The following is an 18,517-nucleotide window of genomic DNA, read 5'->3' as shown; positions in this document are numbered from 1 at the left end:
GACAATCCTAAAAGCCCGAGAGATGAAACAGGTCAACTCAGTGACTTCATGCCAAAAGCCTGCCATCTGTCTGGATTTTGATCCAAGTTAAGTACACAGTATGCTAAAGAATATCCAGAATACAATACAGCTACACACACACACACACACACACACACACACACACACACACACGGCTAAGCGGTTTTCATGTTCTTAACTTGGTTTTGTACAGAGGAGCTTCCACACAGAAGTCTCACACATAATACTATCATGATTGCTCATTACTGGTAAGAGGGTTACATCAATCTTAATATTTGTTTGTTCAGTTCAAGGATTAAAGACAGAGAGTATAAATAATAAATATGTTAAATTATTATAATATCTGTACTTATTGTTTATTAGGAACAGGCTGTAATGTAATAACATGTGTCTCTCTATCTTGTTAACAAAAAGTACCTTTTCCATAATGGTTCTTCAGATCCCTCTACATACAAGATGTCCAGTGGTTCTCAAACTTTTATCCTGTGTACCCCAAACAGTTCATGTTTTCCAGGTCACCCAGCAGATGCAAAGGTGTATTCTTTACTCACTGACACATTTTAAAAGATCCACAGGTGGAGCTAATTATTTCACTTGTGATTCTGGGGGTCATTCCGAGTTGATCACTCGCTAGCTAGTTTTAGCAGCCGTGCACTGGGGAGTGTATTTTAGCTTAGCAGAAGTGCGAACGGTTGTATCGCAGAGCGCCTGCAGAATTTTTTTTGTGTAGTTTCAGAGTAGCTCAAAACCTACTCAGCGCTTGAGATCACTTCAGCCTATTCAGTTCCGGATTTGACGACACAACCCACCCAGCGTTCGCCCAGCCATCGCTAGACCCTCTGCAAAACTACATCATTTGTTGTGCCCTTACGTCGCGCGTGCGCATTGCGCCGCATACGCATGCACAGAACTGCCGTTTTTTAGCCTGATCGCTGCAATGCGAACAAATTCAGCTAGCGATCAACTCGGAATGACCCCCCCTGTGAGGAGACATGAAAAACATGAACTGTTTGGGGTCCTGAGGACATAGTTTGATGACCTATGCTTCAGTCATTTTTGGGCTACAGTAGTTGTGCTTTACACATTAGTAGTCAGATAAGGTGTAATAGGCTGTTTGTATTTTTTTACATATATTTAAAAAAAAATAAAGCTGGGTACACACTATATGATATATGTTATGATACTGTATACAGTTCCAATACATAAATCATACACATCGTATAGTGTGTAACCCCAATCCGTCGTTCCCAGCCAAAGTTCTTTAAATCGTCCCACTGGATGTGTTGCACATACAGTGGATCACATAGTTTGTATGGCGGATATTCTGGATAGATAGATCTTTATTTTGTTATGGCTATATAATAAATGGTTTGGAATGAGTGAAGAGAAGTAAGATGAGTACAAATTCATATTTCATATTTTACCTCAGGTTTTGTGGTGTTATCCCTGAACATGATTAGTTTTTCATTCTATAGAGAATTAAAGTCTAGGATGATGATGATGATGTACATTATATAAAATTTTACAGGGCTCATAGCATTGTGAATGCGATGCATCCCGCCAATTATCGCATGCATATTGGCGTTTACTAGCACCAAGTTTAGGACCCGGCATTTACTTCCGGGGGTTAGGACCTGGGAGTCTGTCTCCACATGCTTCATATGATTCATGTGCAGTGCGGGTTGCTGGGATTGAATCCCTCTCATGGGGAAAAGAGGAAAGAAGCCCATAGGCTTCTATATGGTAACGTCATCTATAGATGACAGTGGCCACTGTGTCCAAGCTCAGGAATCAGTGCCGTAACTAGACATTTCAGCGCTGTGTGCAAGAAACAGCATCACCCCCCCCATATACAAAAACAGGGCCAGTGCGCTCAAAATAAAGGGGGCGTGGCTTCATGAGGAAGGAACATGGCCACAGAGCTTCCTTTTACACCTTACGGCAGTTATAGTACCCTTTTAACACATTACGGCAGGCAGAGTCCCCGTTTTACACATTACAGCTGCAGAGTCCCCCTTTTTACACATTAGGCAGGCAGGCAGAGCCCCCCGTTTACACATTACAGCAGCAGTCCCCCTTTTAACACATTATGACAGGTAGAGTCCCCATTTTACACATAATGGCAGCAGAGTCCCCCTTTTTTACACATTAGGCAGGCTGAGTCCCCCTTTTTTACACATTACAGCAACAGAGTTCCTCTTTTTACACATTAGGCAGGCAGACAGAGTCCTCCTTTTACACATTACGGCAGCAGAGTCCCCCTTTTACACATTACGGGAGATACAAGGAGGGTGAGGTTAAGGGTGCTGAGGGGGAGGTACAGGGAGGGTGAGGATCAGGGTGCTGAGGGGGAGACACAGGGAGGGTGAGGATCAGGGTGCTGAGGGGGAGACACAGGGAGGGTGAGGATCAGGGTGCTGAGGGGGAGACACAGGGAAGATGAGGATCAGGGTGCTGAGGGGGAGACACAGGGAGGGTGAGGATCAGGGTGCTGAGGGGGAGACAAAGGAAGGGTGAGGATAAGGGTGCTGAGGGGGAGACAAAGGGAGGGTGGGGATAAGGGTGCTGAGGGGGAGACAAAGGGAGGGTGAGGATCAGGGTGCTGAGGGGGAGACACAGGGAAGATGAGGATCAGGGTGCTGAGGGGGAGACACAGGGAGGGTGAGGATAAGGGTGCTGAGGGGGAGACAAAGGGAGGGTGAGGATAAGGGTGCTGAGGGGGAGACAAAGGGAGGGTGAGGATAAGGGTGCTGAGGGGGAGATGCAGGGAAATAATATCTGTATCAGGAAAGCCTGTAGCATCACAGTCACAGATTACCTTACACCTTGGACTGGGAGGAGCATTTGTGCCTCCTAACGCTCTTCAAGAACTAGGGATGCGGGTACATGAGGAGAGAAGGCTCAGCGTGCGCACGGCGTGACATCTTCACATCACGTGCGGGTTTTCCTGATTAGTTAGTAGGCAGGACAGGGCCGGTGCTAGGGTGTTCGGTGCCTCCCTGCAAACTATTAATTTGCGCTCTCCCATATGTTTGATGGTGCAGCGGTGGCAGGTCCGTGAGGCTACTGCCAGCGGCTCTGTGCCCACAGTGCATATGCACTGTGCCAGGCACCATTGGCACAGTGTTAGTTACGACCCTGTGCAGGGTATCTAGGGGAGGGCGGCACGGTGGCTGTGAGAGAACACGTGGGGGTGGGGTCGACACAGCAACTGAGTGACACAGTGACTGGGACTGAAAACTGGGACTGAAAACAGAGGGGGGGATTGTGACACAATGACATAACACAAACTGGGGGAGGGGGGTGACACAGTGACGTGACAGGGCACAGAGGGGGGGGGGGTGACACAGTGACAGAACACGGGGGGGCACAGTGACAGAACGTTGGGGGTGACAGTGACAGAACACAGGGGGGTGACACAGTGACAGAACATGGGGGGGTGATGCAGTGACAGAACACGAGGGGGGGTGACACAGTGACAGAACACAGAGGAGGGGTGGGTACAGGGTGACATTAGGGTGTCTGTAATATCACGAGATCCTGGAGTCTCAGTGGGTATGTTACCCTAGGAGTTTGCAGCCCAGTCCGTACCCTCCCCCTGCCGAATTACCTGACCTGCTGTGCAGTGCTCAGAGCCGCCCACTCGGGATACCAGATATATGCCTCAGCTCTGCCTGCCTCTCTCTGCCCACAGCGGCCACGCACCAAAATGCTGGTCTACTTACTTGGGGCCAGGCGAGCGCGTTTCCCCTTGTGCGCCGATCACCGCAGCTGTAAAGACTCTGGGGGGGGTGCTTCATGGCGGCAGCGGAGGAGCACAGCGTGGCTGATAGCAGCAGCAGCAGTACGAGGTGCTTGAGGGGGCGGTGCTTGCTGAAATCACACTGGGTGGGCTGGTGGGGTGGGGTTTGCTGAATGCTGACCTGGCCCACTCTGGACTCCGGAGACACATGGTTTGTTGTTAGAGAAAAAAAAACATATCACACATAGCTGCTGGCGCCGCTACCTGTAATAGTGTGACAGGCGCAGTGGCAGCACTAACAGAGAGCAAAGGGATGCAGAGCAGAGACACTGACAGCACCTCTCCAGGCCGGCGCCTACCTGCTCTGCACCCGTTTGCTGAGCGGGTTCCGCCGGGCCTGAGGCAGGAGGAAACAGAGCGCAGCATCAGCGGCTGTGTGTATGTGCTGTCAGTGGGGATTCGGAGCGCCGCGCCACAGATCGGAAATAGAGATCAGATCTGTGGCGTGTGGCACTGGCAGAGGGCCATTTCAGACAGGGGGGACCTGGGGTACTTACCCCCGGAGCATCCCCCTTAATCCTGTTTGAATCGAGCTGTTTCCGCATTGGAGGAGGAGGTGGTGGCGGTGCAGAGGTGCCTGAGGATGAGGCAGCGCTGATCAGTAAAACGGGAAGGGGCGGAGTATGTGCCCAAGCAGCTGCAGCGCCTTCCCGCACCATTGTAATGCGGGGTAATGTATGTAGTGGTGTGCCCAACAGACACGGAGCTGAGCGCACAGCTACATACATTACCAGTACATTCAATCAAAGACGGCCCTGCGGGTGCTGCTGGCCGGTCCTGCGCCTACAGCGCACATGCGCTGTGGGCAAGGCACCGCCAGCACACACCTAGTTACGGCACTGTCAGGAATGTATCGCATATGAGAAAAGCATTCAAACCTCTGAAAATGGCATTTTCGGGGGTTTGTCCAATTTTTTTGCGTTGCTGCATCCCGTCTATTATCAGGTCATTTATTTACATATATTAAAAACAAAGTTACTAAATGTTTCTCCTTGATATTTTTAAGCACTATGGGGGAATTATAGTTATTCGCGCCGGCAGCCACTAGATGGCATGAATTGCCACCAGCGCTGACATTTTTGCTCACAGCCCTCTGTGCTGGCAAGCAGAAACAAGCAGAACGCCACTTGTTTGGGTGCACAAACAGCACTTTTTTAGCACTTTGGTCAGGTTTATCCATTTTATGCGGCTAAACACGGCCTGTCTTGGCGCGATCAGTGCAAGAAAAAAAAGATTGAATTGCGACCTGCGATCTCCTATCACTTTAGATCAGGGGCACAAAACAATTTAATTCCCCCGTAAATCCTTTTTCTCTGACGTCCTAGTGGATGCTGGGAACTCCGAAAGGACCATGGGGATAGCGGCTCCGCAGGAGACTGGGCACAACTAAAGAAAGCTTTTAGGTCACCTGGTGTGCACTGGCTCCTCCCACTATGACCCTCCTCCAAGCCTCAGTTAGATTTTGTGCCCGGCCGAGGTTGGATGCACACTAGGGGCTCTCCTGAGCTTCTAAAAAAAAAGAGAGGGGGGGCACTAAATTTAGGCGCAGTATATATAACAGCAGCTATAGGGGACATAATTCAGTTAGTCCCTGCATTATATAGCGCTCTGGTGTGTGCTGGCATACTCTCACTCTGTCTCCCCAAAGGGCTTTTGTGGGTCCTGTCCTCTGTTAGAGCATTCCCTGTGTGTGTGCGGTGTGTCGGTACGGCTGTGTCGACATGTTTGATGAGGATAATGATGTGGAGGCGGAGCAGATGCCTATAGAAGGGATGTCACCCCCTGCGGGGCAGACACCTGAGTGGATGGACTTATGGAAGGAATTGCGTGCACGTGTCGACTCCTTACACAAAAAATTTGACGACATGCCAAATGCGGGACAGCCGGCTTCTCAGCTCGTGCCTGTCCAGGCGTCTCAAAGGCCATCGGGGGCTCTAAAACGCCCGCTACCTCAGATGGCAGACGCGGATGTCGACACGGATACTGACACCAGTGTCGACGACGATGAGTCTAGTCTAATGTCCACCAAGGCCATTCGTTGCATGATTGAAGCAATGAAAGAGGTGTTACAAATTTCTGATATAAACCCAGGTACCACTAAAAAGGGTATTATGTTTGGGGAGAAAAAACTACCCGTAGTTTTTCCCCCATCAGAAGAATTAAATGAAGTGTGTGAAGAAGCGTGGGCTTTCCCTGATAAAAGATTGGTAATCTCTAAGAAGTTACTAATGGCGTTCCCTTTCCCGCCAGAGGATAGGTCACGTTGGGAGACACCCCCTAGGGTGGATAAAGCGCTCACACGTTTGTCAAAAAAGGTGGCACTACCGTCTCCGGATACGGCCGCCCTCAAGGAACCTGCTGATAGAAAGCAGGAGGCGATCCTGAAGTCTGTATATACACACTCAGGCATTATACTTAGACCAGATATTGCGTCAGCATGGATGTGCAGTGCTGCCGCTGCGTGGTCAGATTCCCTGTCAGAAAATATTGACACCCTAGACAGGGACACTATTCTGCTAACCATAGAGCATATAAAAGACTCAGTCTTATACATGAGAGATGCACAGATGGAGATCTGCCGACTGGCATCTAAAATAAGTGCATTGTCCATTTCTGCTAGGAGAGGCTTATGGACTCGCCAGTGGACAGGGGATGCAGATTCAAAAAGGCACATGGAAGTTTTGCCTTATAAGGGTGAGGAGTTATTTGGGGATGGTCTCTCGGACCTAGTTTCCACAGCAACTGCTGGGAAGTCAGCATTTTTACCCCATGTTCCCTCACAGCCTAAAAAGGCGCCGTTTTATCAGGTACAGTCCTTTCGGACTCAGAAAAACAGGCGTGGAAAAGGCGGGTCCTTTCTGTCCAGAGGCAGAGGTAGGGGAAAAAGGCTGCAACAAACAGCAGGTTCCCAGGAGCAAAAGTCCTCCCCCGCTTCTTCCAAGTCCACCGCATGACGGTGGGGCTCCACAGGCGGAGCCAGGTACGGTGGGGGGCCGCCTCAAAAATTTCAGCGATCAGTGGGCTCGCTCTCAGGTGGATCCCTGGATCCTGCAAATAGTATCTCAAGGGTACAAACTGGAATTCGAGGCGTCTCCACCCCACCGGTTCCTAAAATCTGCCTTGCCGATTACTCCTTCAGACAGGGAGGCTGTGCTAGCGGCAATTCACAAGCTGTATTCCCAGCAGGTGATAATCAAGGTGCCCCTACTTCAACAAGGACGGGGTTACTATTCCACACTGTTTGTGGTACCGAAACCGGACGGTTCGGTGAGACCCATTTTAAATTTGAAATCCTTGAACACATACATAAAAAAATTCAAGTTCAAGATGGAATCGCTCAGGGCGGTTATTGCAAGCCTGGACGAGGGGGATTACATGGTATCCCTGAACATCAAGGATGCTTACCTGCATGTCCCCATTTACTATCCTCACCAGGAGTACCTCAGATTTGTGGTACAGGATTGCCATTACCAATTCCAGACGCTGCCGTTTGGACTCTCCACGGCACCGAGGGTGTTTACCAAGGTAATGGCGGAAATGATGATACTCCTTCGAAAAAAGGGAGTTTTAATTATCCCGTACTTGTACGATCTCCTAATAAAGGCGAGGTCCAAGGAGCAGTTGTTGGTGGGAGTAGCACTATCTCAGGAGGTGCTACACCAGCACGGTTGGATTCTGAATATTCCAAAATCACAGCTGGTTCCGACGACACGTCTACTGTTCCTGGGTATGATTCTGGATACAGTCCAGAAAAAAGTGTTTCTCCCGGAGGAGAAAGCCAAGGAGCTGTCATCTCTAGTCAGAGACCTCCTGAAACCAAAACAGGTATCGGTGCATCACTGCACGCGGGTCCTGGGAAAGATGGTGGCTTCTTACGAAGCAATTCCTTTCGGCAGGTTCCATGCCAGAATCTTTCAGTGGGACCTGTTGGACCAATGGTCCGGATCGCATCTTCAGATGCATCGCCTAATAACCCTGTCTCCAAGAACCAGGGTGTCTCTGCTGTGGTGGCTGCAGAGTGCTCATCTTCTAGAGGGCCGCAGATTCGGCATACAGGACTGGGTCCTGGTGACCACGGATGCCAGCCTTCGAGGCTGGGGGGCAGTCACACAGGGAAGAAACTTCCAAGGACTATGGTCGAGTCAGGAGACTTCCCTACACATAAATATTCTGGAACTAAGGGCCATTTACAATGCCCTAAGTCAGGCAAAATCCCTGCTTCTACACCAGCCGGTACTGATCCAGTCAGACAACATCACGGCAGTCGCCCATGTAAATCGACAGGGCGGCACAAGAAGCAGGATGGCAATGGCAGAAGCCACAAGGATTCTCCGATGGGCGGAAAATCACGTACTAGCACTGTCAGCAGTGTTCATTTCGGGAGTGGACAACTGGGAAGCAGACTTTCTCAGCAGGCACGACCTCCACCCGGGAGAGTGGGGACTTCATCCAGAAGTCTTCACGCTGATTGTAAATCGATGGGAACGGCCACAGGTGGACATGATGGCGTCCCGCCTAAACAAAAAACTAGAGAGATATTGCGCCAGGTCAAGGGACCCTCAGGCGATAGCTGTGGACGCTCTAGTGACACCGTGGGTGTACCAGTCAGTTTATGTGTTCCCTCCTCTGCCTCTCATACCAAGGGTACTGAGAATAATAAGAAAACGAGGAGTAAGAACAATACTCGTGGTTCCGGATTGGCCAAGACGAGCGTGGTACCCGGAACTTCAAGAGATGATCTCAGAGGACCCATGGCCTCTGCCGCTCAGACAGGACCTGCTGCAGCAGGGGCCCTGTCTGTTCCAAGACTTACCGCGGCTGCGTTTGACGGCATGGCGGTTGAACGCCGGATCCTGAAGGAAAAGGGCATTCCGGAGGAAGTCATTCCTACGCTGATTAAAGCCAGGAAAGATGTAACTGCAAAGCATTATCACCGCATATGGCGGAAATATGTTGCTTGGTGTGAGGCCAAAAAGGCCCCAACAGAGGAATTTCAACTAGGTCGATTTCTGCATTTCCTACAAGCAGGAGTGACTATGGGCCTGAAATTAGGCTCCATTAAGGTACAGATCTCGGCTCTGTCGATTTTCTTCCAGAAAGAACTAGCTTCACTACCTGAAGTTCAGACGTTTGTGAAAGGAGTGCTGCATATTCAGCCCCCGTTTGTGCCTCCAGTGGCACCTTGGGATCTCAACGTGGTGTTGAGTTTCTTAAAATCACATTGGTTTGAGCCACTTAAAACCGTGGATCTAAAATATCTCACGTGGAAAGTGGTCATGTTATTGGCCTTGGCTTCAGCCAGGCGTGTGTCAGAATTGGCAGCTTTGTCATGTAAAAGCCCTTATCTGATTTTCCATATGGATAGGGCGGAATTGAGGACTCGTCCCCAGTTTCTCCCTAAGGTGGTATCAGCTTTTCACTTGAACCAACCTATTGTGGTGCCTGCGGCTACTAGGGACTTGGAGGATTCCAAGTTACTGGACGTAGTCAGGGCCTTGAAAATTTATGTTTCCAGGACGGCTAGAGTCAGGAAAACTGACTCGCTATTTATCCTGTATGCACCCAACAAACTGGGTGCTCCTGCTTCTAAGCAGACTATTGCTCGCTGGATTTGTAGCACAATTCAGCTGGCGCATTCTGCGGCTGGACTGCCGCATCCTAAATCAGTAAAAGCCCATTCCACAAGGAAGGTGGGCTCATCTTGGGCGGCTGCCCGAGGGGTCTCGGCTTTACAACTTTGCCGAGCTGCTACTTGGTCAGGGGCAAACACGTTTGCAAAATTCTACAAATTTGATACCCTGGCTGAGGAGGACCTTGAGTTCTCTCATTCGGTGCTGCAGAGTCATCCGCACTCTCCCGCCCGTTTGGGAGCTTTGGTATAATCCCCATGGTCCTTTCGGAGTTCCCAGCATCCACTAGGACGTCAGAGAAAATAAGATTTTACTCACCGGTAAATCTATTTCTCGTAGTCCGTAGTGGATGCTGGGCGCCCATCCCAAGTGCGGATTGTCTGCAATACTTGTACATAGTTATTGTTAACTAAAGGGTTATTGTTGAGCCATCTGTTGAGAGGCTCAGTTGTTTTCATACTGTTAAACTGGGTATAGTATCACGAGTTATACGGTGTGATTGGTGTGGCTGGTATGAGTCTTACCCGGGATTCAAAATCCTTCCTTATTATGTCAGCTCGTCCGGGCACAGTATCCTAACTGAGGCTTGGAGGAGGGTCATAGTGGGAGGAGCCAGTGCACACCAGGTGACCTAAAAGCTTTCTTTAGTTGTGCCCAGTCTCCTGCGGAGCCGCTATCCCCATGGTCCTTTCGGAGTTCCCAGCATCCACTACGGACTATGAGAAATAGATTTACCGGTGAGTAAAATCTTATTTTACAGTCCAAGCTGGAATATTGTTGGGGACAAAATTATAAAGTGTGATTATTTCACTCTGTTTCAGAACTAAACACCAAACTCGTGGACTTTGAAACCTTCCTTCCAATGCTCCAGCACATCTCCAAGAATAAGGACCAAGGCTCCTTTGAGGACTTCGTAGAGGGACTTCGTGTTTTTGACAAAGAAAGCAATGGCACTGTGATGGGAGCAGAATTGCGCCACGTCTTGGCCACCTTGGGTGAGTTACAGCGTTGCTGCGGTTTCCATGAATAATAACTCATTTCACTTGTATGCCCACTGCTGTGTGAGGCAGAACAAGGTAATAATCTTGTCTTTGATAATAGTTTGAACTGTTGGGCATTTGGCTCTCAATCAGTAAACCCACATCTATGGTTTATTTGTACCCATTGCACACAGGTGAGAAACTGCAAGAGAATGAGGTAGAACAGCTCCTGGCAGGACAAGAAGATGCTAATGGATGCATTAACTATGAAGGTAATATTTCAAAAGTTGGATAAAATTCATCTTCTTCCATTAAAAATGTAACACATTATTATTATTATTATTATTATTATTATTACATTTTATTAATAAGGCACTACAAGCGTTTCACAGCGCCGTACAAAGGACAGTACAGGGAGACAAAACTTAGCATTACAATAAATAAATAACAAAAATAGAGTACAGGTAACAAAGAGCACCACAATTCTCAAGACATAATACAGCTAAGATGTAAGTAGCGAGGGAGTAATCATCGTACTACTAGGGGCTGGTGGCCATAGTTGTAGATGAGCCTTTACCAGCAGGAGAAAAAGCGGGTAAAGATGGTCGTTGAGTAGGGGAGAGCTGCGATTGAAATGTGTAGAGAAGAGGGCTTAGATAACAAGAGGAAAGAGGGCCCTGCTCTGAGGAGCTAACAATCTAGTGGGAAGGGTCGACAGACAGATGACATGAGGTACAAGCAAGCGGGAGGTAGCCTCATGGCAGTATGTAAGCAAAGCTGAGATGTTCAAGGCATGAGGCAGGGGGATGTAGGAGCGGCCTCAGGACTAGGTTATGCATCGGGAGGGTATGCTTTGATGAGTAGGTGGGTTTTCAGTGCCCGTTTGATATGGGGGAGAGAGCATTAGAGAAAAAGGATGCCATGAAAGAAGGAGAAAGATAAGAAAGGTGAGAACAAACAGCAACCAGGAAAAGTCTGACAAGGAGAAGTAGGAAGGAACAGGTAAAAAATGTTGTCTCATTGTGCATGGGTCAAACAGAGGTGGCGGGTGCAAGAGGAAAATGTGAAGAAAGCCAAGGTGCCCACACCTGAGTAAACATGTGGCGTCTGTCAGGGAGAATAATAAGAAATATTTTCTATCTCCAATATATGCCAGATTTGAGGACAGAGGGATGGTGGAATATGGTTTTTCCAGTTGCAAGCTATTAAACCTTTAGCAATGACAAGACTATGGGACAACAATTTGGTGAAAGGTCTACAGGGGCCGAGAGGAGGGTAACTTAGAAGAAAGATCCATGGATCTTTTGGTATTGGAGATCCAAGCAGGTTATTCAGAAGTGCATGAACAGACGTCCAAAAATATTCAAGGACAGGACAATTCCACCAGACATGACCTAGGCTCCCCCGGAGTCCACAGTTTCTTCAGCAGAGGGGCAAGGCACAGGTAAACATTTGGGAGAGTCGCACTGGGATAAAATAGCAGCTGTAGTACATTTTTACATGAGGCATCATCAAGGCGGGTGGAAGTGAAGGATTTGGCAATCGCCAGTCTCATGCCATCCTAAGCCTCCTCGTCAAGTGGGATACCAAGGTCCATTTCCCAAGAGGATTTATGGGGGTTGTGATCAGATCATATAATGTTTCATCCAACACTGACTGCATTTTTGTAAGACAATTGGCCTCAATCAGTCACGTACAGTCTCTTCCTATCAGCAACATAATTCACAAATAAAATATATTCAATGTGTTGGCTATTTTCATACATATTTGTTCATATTTATTAACACATACAAATAGCAGGACTTTAGGTAGTGTGTGTGTGTGTGTGTGTGTGTGTGTGTGTGTGTGTGTGTGTGTGTGTGTGTGTGTGTGTGTGTGTGTGTGTGTGTGTGCAGAGCCGTGACTAGACTTTTTGGTGCCCTGCGCCAGAGAGAGAGATGAGAAATTATTTTTTCAGTAGGGACGTAAGGCACATACCTCACAGGGAAGGGGCATGTCAAGATTTATCCCAGAGAAAGCCCATGCTATTATGCCCCTTCCCACATTATGTATATATATATATATATATATATATATATATATATATTACACACACACATTTATAGACAACTGCAAGAAAATGGATTTGGACACATTCATGCACTTACAGTAACTTGAGAGCTCGTTGTTATTCAGTTACAATACCCTTTATTAAATAACACATTTAATATACTGCTATACCCAGGATTCAAACCTATAACCTGTTGAATTCTAATCAAACACCCTACTTGTTGAGCTATTTGATCCTGCATGAAAACTGTGAGAACTATATGAAGCTACTGATACTTTGTTGAAAAATAATCAACATTGCAATTGAGCAGCTCTATGTAGTGTGCAGCCACACGTCCAATCTCTTGCAGCCACACACTACATAGATCTGCTCACCCACAATGCTGATAATTTTTTCAAAAAGTGCAAGGTAAGCTTCAAATAGAATTCATAGCTCAATGAATAGATTTTATGACTGCAATGCCACAGGCTAATGGGTTCGAATCCCGTGTATGTCAGCATCTAGAAATGTATTAATGGACAGTGTGACTGAATAACAGAATAACAAAGCAATCTGAAGTTGAGTTCATGAATGTTGTATAGGTATTAGCGACAGAAGGGGTCAGGGTAGAAGACAGCGGCAGTCAGGAGATGCTGGTCTTCAAAAAGAGGGGAAGCTGCAGGTGAAAGTAATTAAAACAGATAATTGACAAGTGCCATCAACAGCACCCCTACCATGCAGTGCTATCTGCAGTGCCACCTACGACGTTACGGTCGTGTGTGTGTGTGTGTGTGTGTGTGTGTGTGTGCACGCGCGTATTTTGGGGAAATAATATTGTAAATTTCAATGACTTAAGTACTGTTTTGTTGATGTGATATTTTTTGTGTTATACAGATTACAGGGCCTATTCATTATCACTAATGGCCTGTTAATCATGTGATAACGCTAGTTTCCACATGTTTCATGTAGCGAGTCTATTCATTATTAGGGTCCTGGAAGGGCTGCATAATAGTCAACAAACTATGATAACATAACGTTTTCGGAGTTTACTTGTGAGAACCAATGCCATTGTCAGAGGATGCTGGTGTTTAGAGCCACACACCTTCTTATGGTAAGCAGGTCTGGGGTTGGGATCCAGGTGGATCTCTCTTCTGCTGTCTGTGTGCATGCGCAGTTGGCTAGACGGACACTGGTAAGTATACTGCTGCCTCTGTAGCAGTCATGCTGATCGTGGGGATAGCTGCTTTTCAGAACAATACTGGATTGCTACGGTACTTATGTGTCCACCACCGCAACTCATGGCCCGCGATAATGATTATGCCCCTAAATGTGAAATTATTTCTTAAATGTGATTATGATCATTTTAGAGAATACTAACTGGTTTTAGTTTAGTCATTTTTGCAGTAATGTATATTAACCTATTAACCCCCCCAATTTTTTTTATATTTTCAAAATATTTACTGATAACCTTACTGAGACAAACATTCTGAACATGAATACCCCAATATATTTTTACAAGTCAGGCCACAGTTACAAAATGATTAAGTGTTCCATGTATAGGACATTGGGTCTGTATGTGTACAAACATGGATGGATATAGTATTTTGATGTGCATAGATGTATGTCATATTAATAGGACAATGGGTCTTGACAGGTTAACCAGAATATTACAGTGTAACGCTAACTGAGGTATCTTAGGAGGGCTTGTTGTAATAATTTTGCATGTAGTATGATACAGACAAATTAATGGAGATGTCGGGACTAATGCAATTATTAGTCACAAGAAATTCTAATTAAATGAAAAACTATTTGTGTCATTGATTTCATTGAGATTCCTCTCTTATCCTCTCTTACCCAGCTTTCATCAAGCACATCATGGTGGGCTGAAGATAATAGGGTAAGTGTATCCTTTCCTAATATTACTTTATAGCTGACTTTTTAAAAATGCAATAAAATGAATGTGTTCTACAAATGTAAATATATATACAGTATTAAAATCTTAGTCAGGAAGTCTTCTAAAAATAACCTGAATCATAAACACAATGTACAATACTTAGCCTATTAATTAGCTGGAAGCCAGTTATGTTCTTTTGTGCTTCATGCCTTAGTAATGTCACTAGTGCCTAGCAATTTGATAGGCTGCAATTTCATGACTCTCATTTAACTGTACATTCTGTTATACGCAGCTTTAAGTACACAGGACCTTATTCAGTAAGGATTGTAAATTCTGCTATACAGCAGAATTTGCAATCCTTTTGCTCATTTGCTGGGGGCTTCCCATTGCAGGGTAAGGCTGGCCAGCATGCAAACTCCCGCCCAGTGATGCGATCTCGCTGAAATTGCGATTGAGCCACAATTTCAGTGTGATTGCTGAAATTGCCTGTTGGCACAAGGAGGCCCCCCCGCCATTTTTCATATCGCAGCGGCTGTATGTGATAACACCCACGCCCCCCTTTCACACCGCCACACCTCCGTTTCGCCATCGCCACCCCCGCAACGCTCCGTCTTGGAAACGGAGCATTGCTGACCCGCAATCACCTCTGCCTGTCAGTCAGGCAGAGGTGTTCCCAGTTGATGCTTACCATTAGCATAAACTGCGTGCGCACATGCAGGACAGGACTTGCGTGTTAGCAGTGGGGGCCAGTGTAAATACTTGGATCGCAATTTGCGATCAAACCTGACTTAAGCCCACAAACTGTTCTGAATAGGAACATGCAAACAGAGGGGCCAATGCAGACTAGATTGTATGCCATTTGGTGGAACATGGTTTGGATATGTGTGCGCTGCGCATGCTCCAGAGCTGAGAAATAGGTGTGAAGCACAATCATACGCGTTTCAGTTGCATCTCTACTTGCACAAGGAGGTAGGCAAAGTTAACTTAGGTAAATTTCAGAGAGGGCATATCGTAGGAACTGTGGGCTATGCAGAGTTGGGCAGAAGTGTAAATACATCTGCTTTCAGATGGATCTTCTGCAACACGTTTAGGCTGCTGCAAGTGCACCATGATAATGATGATGATGATGATGATGAATATATGAATAGTGGACTGGTGCACCACGGACAAGTGTACAACACTGATATATGGGAGAAAGCATGAATTTATTTGCAGACAAGTTGCATTTAACTCATCAGCCCCACAATTTTCTACAAAGTCTATGTTTGCTCTATGCCGGATACAAAGGATCACATGTGGGAGAAATATGTCTCTGTTTATATGTCTTACTTTATATTAAAGACAGATTAATTAACATTTATGTAACAAATAATCTGAGTTTTCCAGTGCTGAGCAGTTGGAGGTACTTTGGGGTTTGCTGTTACGTGCATGAGTGAGTCCATTACTAATATTCCATATCTTTCCTAGGTTTATCCAAACTGTCCCCCCAATCAACTACCCTGTCTGACTCTCCAGTGAAGATCCTGGCAACCTATCAGTGCTGTGTAAGAGGCTCCTTTCAGCTGTGATTATCCCGGAGTTCTTATACAGACTCATGTCCAATATTGAAGTTCTATAAACAGTTGTAAATTATTTCAGGACTTTTTCCCCTGGTGAACGTTCACCAAATAAAAATTTCACAAACAAGAAAAAAATTAATAAATGTGATTTCTTTATGTATAATTCCATGTTTTATGTTACACAGAAATAAATAAGGTTATACCAGCACTGGCTGTTTTATAACAATTGGCATGAAACGGTTTGAAATTGAAACAATAATTTATTAAACATTATATAAAAGACATAAAAATATTAAAAATAAAAAATATGCCACATATTAGAGAAAAAAAAAATTGTGAGCCAATATTATTGTAGCCACTTATACCTCCTATAAAGAATCAAGGAACTTTGGCTAGGAGTCTCCCCTGATTTGAAGTGCAAAGTCACATAATATGTTTACCGGATTGAAGCAGTCCCCATAGTTATCCGATTTAAATTGATATATGACCGGTCCACTGCGGGTGGTTAATTTGGAATGCGTCCACTGGTTGTAAAGGGTAAGTCCAGATATGTGATGCTGTAGTGACAAATCCAACAGGAAAGAAAATGTCCAATAAATATCAACGTTTTCAGCAGGAGATTTGGTGGCAATAGGTAGATGGCTTCACAGGCTCAACGCGTTTCACTGGTTAGGTCCAGCTTCCTCAGGAGCATGAGCTCTAATGGCTACCAGGGTCTCCTTATATACTCCTTCAAACAACTAAATTAGTGGCATCAGCAATGGGGACACCCAGTCAGGCGTTCAGGTTTAGGCTGCAGGGTTAGGGCATCTCACAGTCAGGGATTCTCACAATCAGAATGCCATGGTCGGTATTCTGACCACCTGCATTCCAAATAACCAATCAATAAAATTTATAAAAATTAATATAACCAATTATAACCAACCAATGAAAATAATAAAATGAAAGGGGGATGTGTGTGGGCGGTGGGGGTGGGGTGGGGAGGGGGGGGGGGGGGTAGAGGAAGGGGGGGTATTACTGTTGTGCCATCACCCCTAAATCTGGCCCTAAACATTAATGCCCTCCGATATGAAGTAAATCATTAAATAAATGTTTTCACCTTATTGTCTACCTCTGGTATCAAATATTTACTACATAATTTAAATAATAATAATAATAATAATCCACCAATAACCTTGATTTTTCCCAGGTCATTGGTTCTGCAGCCTTAATGGGCATGACCTGCCAGAGAGTATGGTCTCATCCAGGGGCAACATGGGTAAAGTTTGATAGCATCTGGCAGTGGCCTAATTTGTACTAAATGTCCAATGTGTGGTGCTTGAGGTAAACGCTAACAAAGGCTCCTAGAAATAAATGATGTATTTAAGTCTGGAGTATAACGATCAAATTAGACCCTCTGCATTGTAGCTTTGTCCAAGCTCCGCATCCTTGCGTATAATTATACTATGACATGAACTAAAGACACGAGGGCAACTGTTTCCCGGGACACCTTTTTTGACAGATGAAGGCTGTGCTCTTTTGGGGGCACACGTTATACAATATGTATAGAAAATGTTAAAATATTACTTTTATTAAAATTTAGGTAAAATATATAACCTGAGGGATTCTCAGATGGCCGATGTTCATGCAAGTTGTTTCATGTACACTATTGTAAACAAATAGGTCAGTTCATTCATGACTTGTTTAAGCCATATATAGGCAAGACTAAACTGAGCAGTATATTAGAAGAAATCTGGAAAATTCACATTTTCAGTTTGTGGAAGTAGGACCTTCATGTAAACGATAAATGGAGACCATTAAGGTACACCACTACAAAGAAAATATGTTTTAGGGGGATGCAGTTGATATGCCGGCAGTCAGGATACCAACACCGTAATCCCGACCGCTGATAATGCGCCAGCCGGAATGCGTGGGTGTCCGTTGCACTCCCCCCGCCAGCATTCTGGTGGCCGGGATCCCGGAGTCAATATGCTGAACTCTGGGATCCAGACCTCCGACATATCAGCCCCAACCCTTTTAGGGGGCACACTGCAAGCCTCATCTAGAGCTGGATGCACATATGTTTGTGGGAAACAAATGTACATATTTCCATACTGTACATATGAACCAAAATGATTCTGTATCTGGCTTTAAAGCAGATCTATGACTATGTTTTCTTGCACCAGTAGAGTTGGAACGTAAGCTGAAAAGTGTTAGCGGGGTACAATAAGTATGGGAACACATAAATGTAGGGTGCCCCTAGATACACCACCTAATGAGACTTGGATGCATCTATGCATACGCTTATTAGAAGAAGTTCTCTTCTAAGGGTACCGGAGGCCGGGTGTACATGATGACGATGACATAACTGCACTGTCTATCACCTTCTAATTAACTGCTGCCATTGTGACTCCTCCAGCAGATACTGTAGTTTCAGTCAATGGTAAATGAAACTATTTCTTGAACTGCCCCAGCATCAAGTCCTAAACGAGGTTTTGTTTGTGCTTTGTGCACTAAGTGTACATAATGGATCCACTCTATTTAGGTCCATTGGGGCAGATGTATTAACCTGGAGAAGGCATAAGGAAGTGATAAACCAGTGATATGTGCAAGGTGAAAAAGG

General features: G+C 45.9%; 1 protein-coding gene across 1 annotated transcript in view; it reads left to right on the top strand.

Annotated features, from left to right (window-relative positions):
• The window catches only part of MYL4 (myosin light chain 4), a 32,261-nt gene extending 16,138 nt beyond the window's left edge, over nt 1-16,123 (top strand). The window contains exons 4-7 of the mRNA XM_063959508.1: nt 10,275-10,448; nt 10,628-10,705; nt 14,321-14,359; nt 15,824-16,123. Of these exons, the coding sequence (XP_063815578.1) occupies nt 10,275-10,448; nt 10,628-10,705; nt 14,321-14,349 (281 nt within the window). The 3' untranslated portion in view covers nt 14,350-14,359; nt 15,824-16,123. The remainder of the gene's footprint in view (nt 1-10,274; nt 10,449-10,627; nt 10,706-14,320; nt 14,360-15,823) is intronic.
• Nucleotides 16,124-18,517: the final 2,394 nt, after the last annotated feature.

This window comes from Pseudophryne corroboree, chromosome 3 (genome assembly GCF_028390025.1).
Source record: "Pseudophryne corroboree isolate aPseCor3 chromosome 3, aPseCor3.hap2, whole genome shotgun sequence".
In the NCBI taxonomy this organism is placed as follows: Eukaryota; Metazoa; Chordata; class Amphibia; order Anura; family Myobatrachidae; genus Pseudophryne; species Pseudophryne corroboree.
The sequence above is the reverse complement of the archived record's forward strand: the minus strand, read 5'-3'. Positions and strand labels throughout refer to the sequence as shown.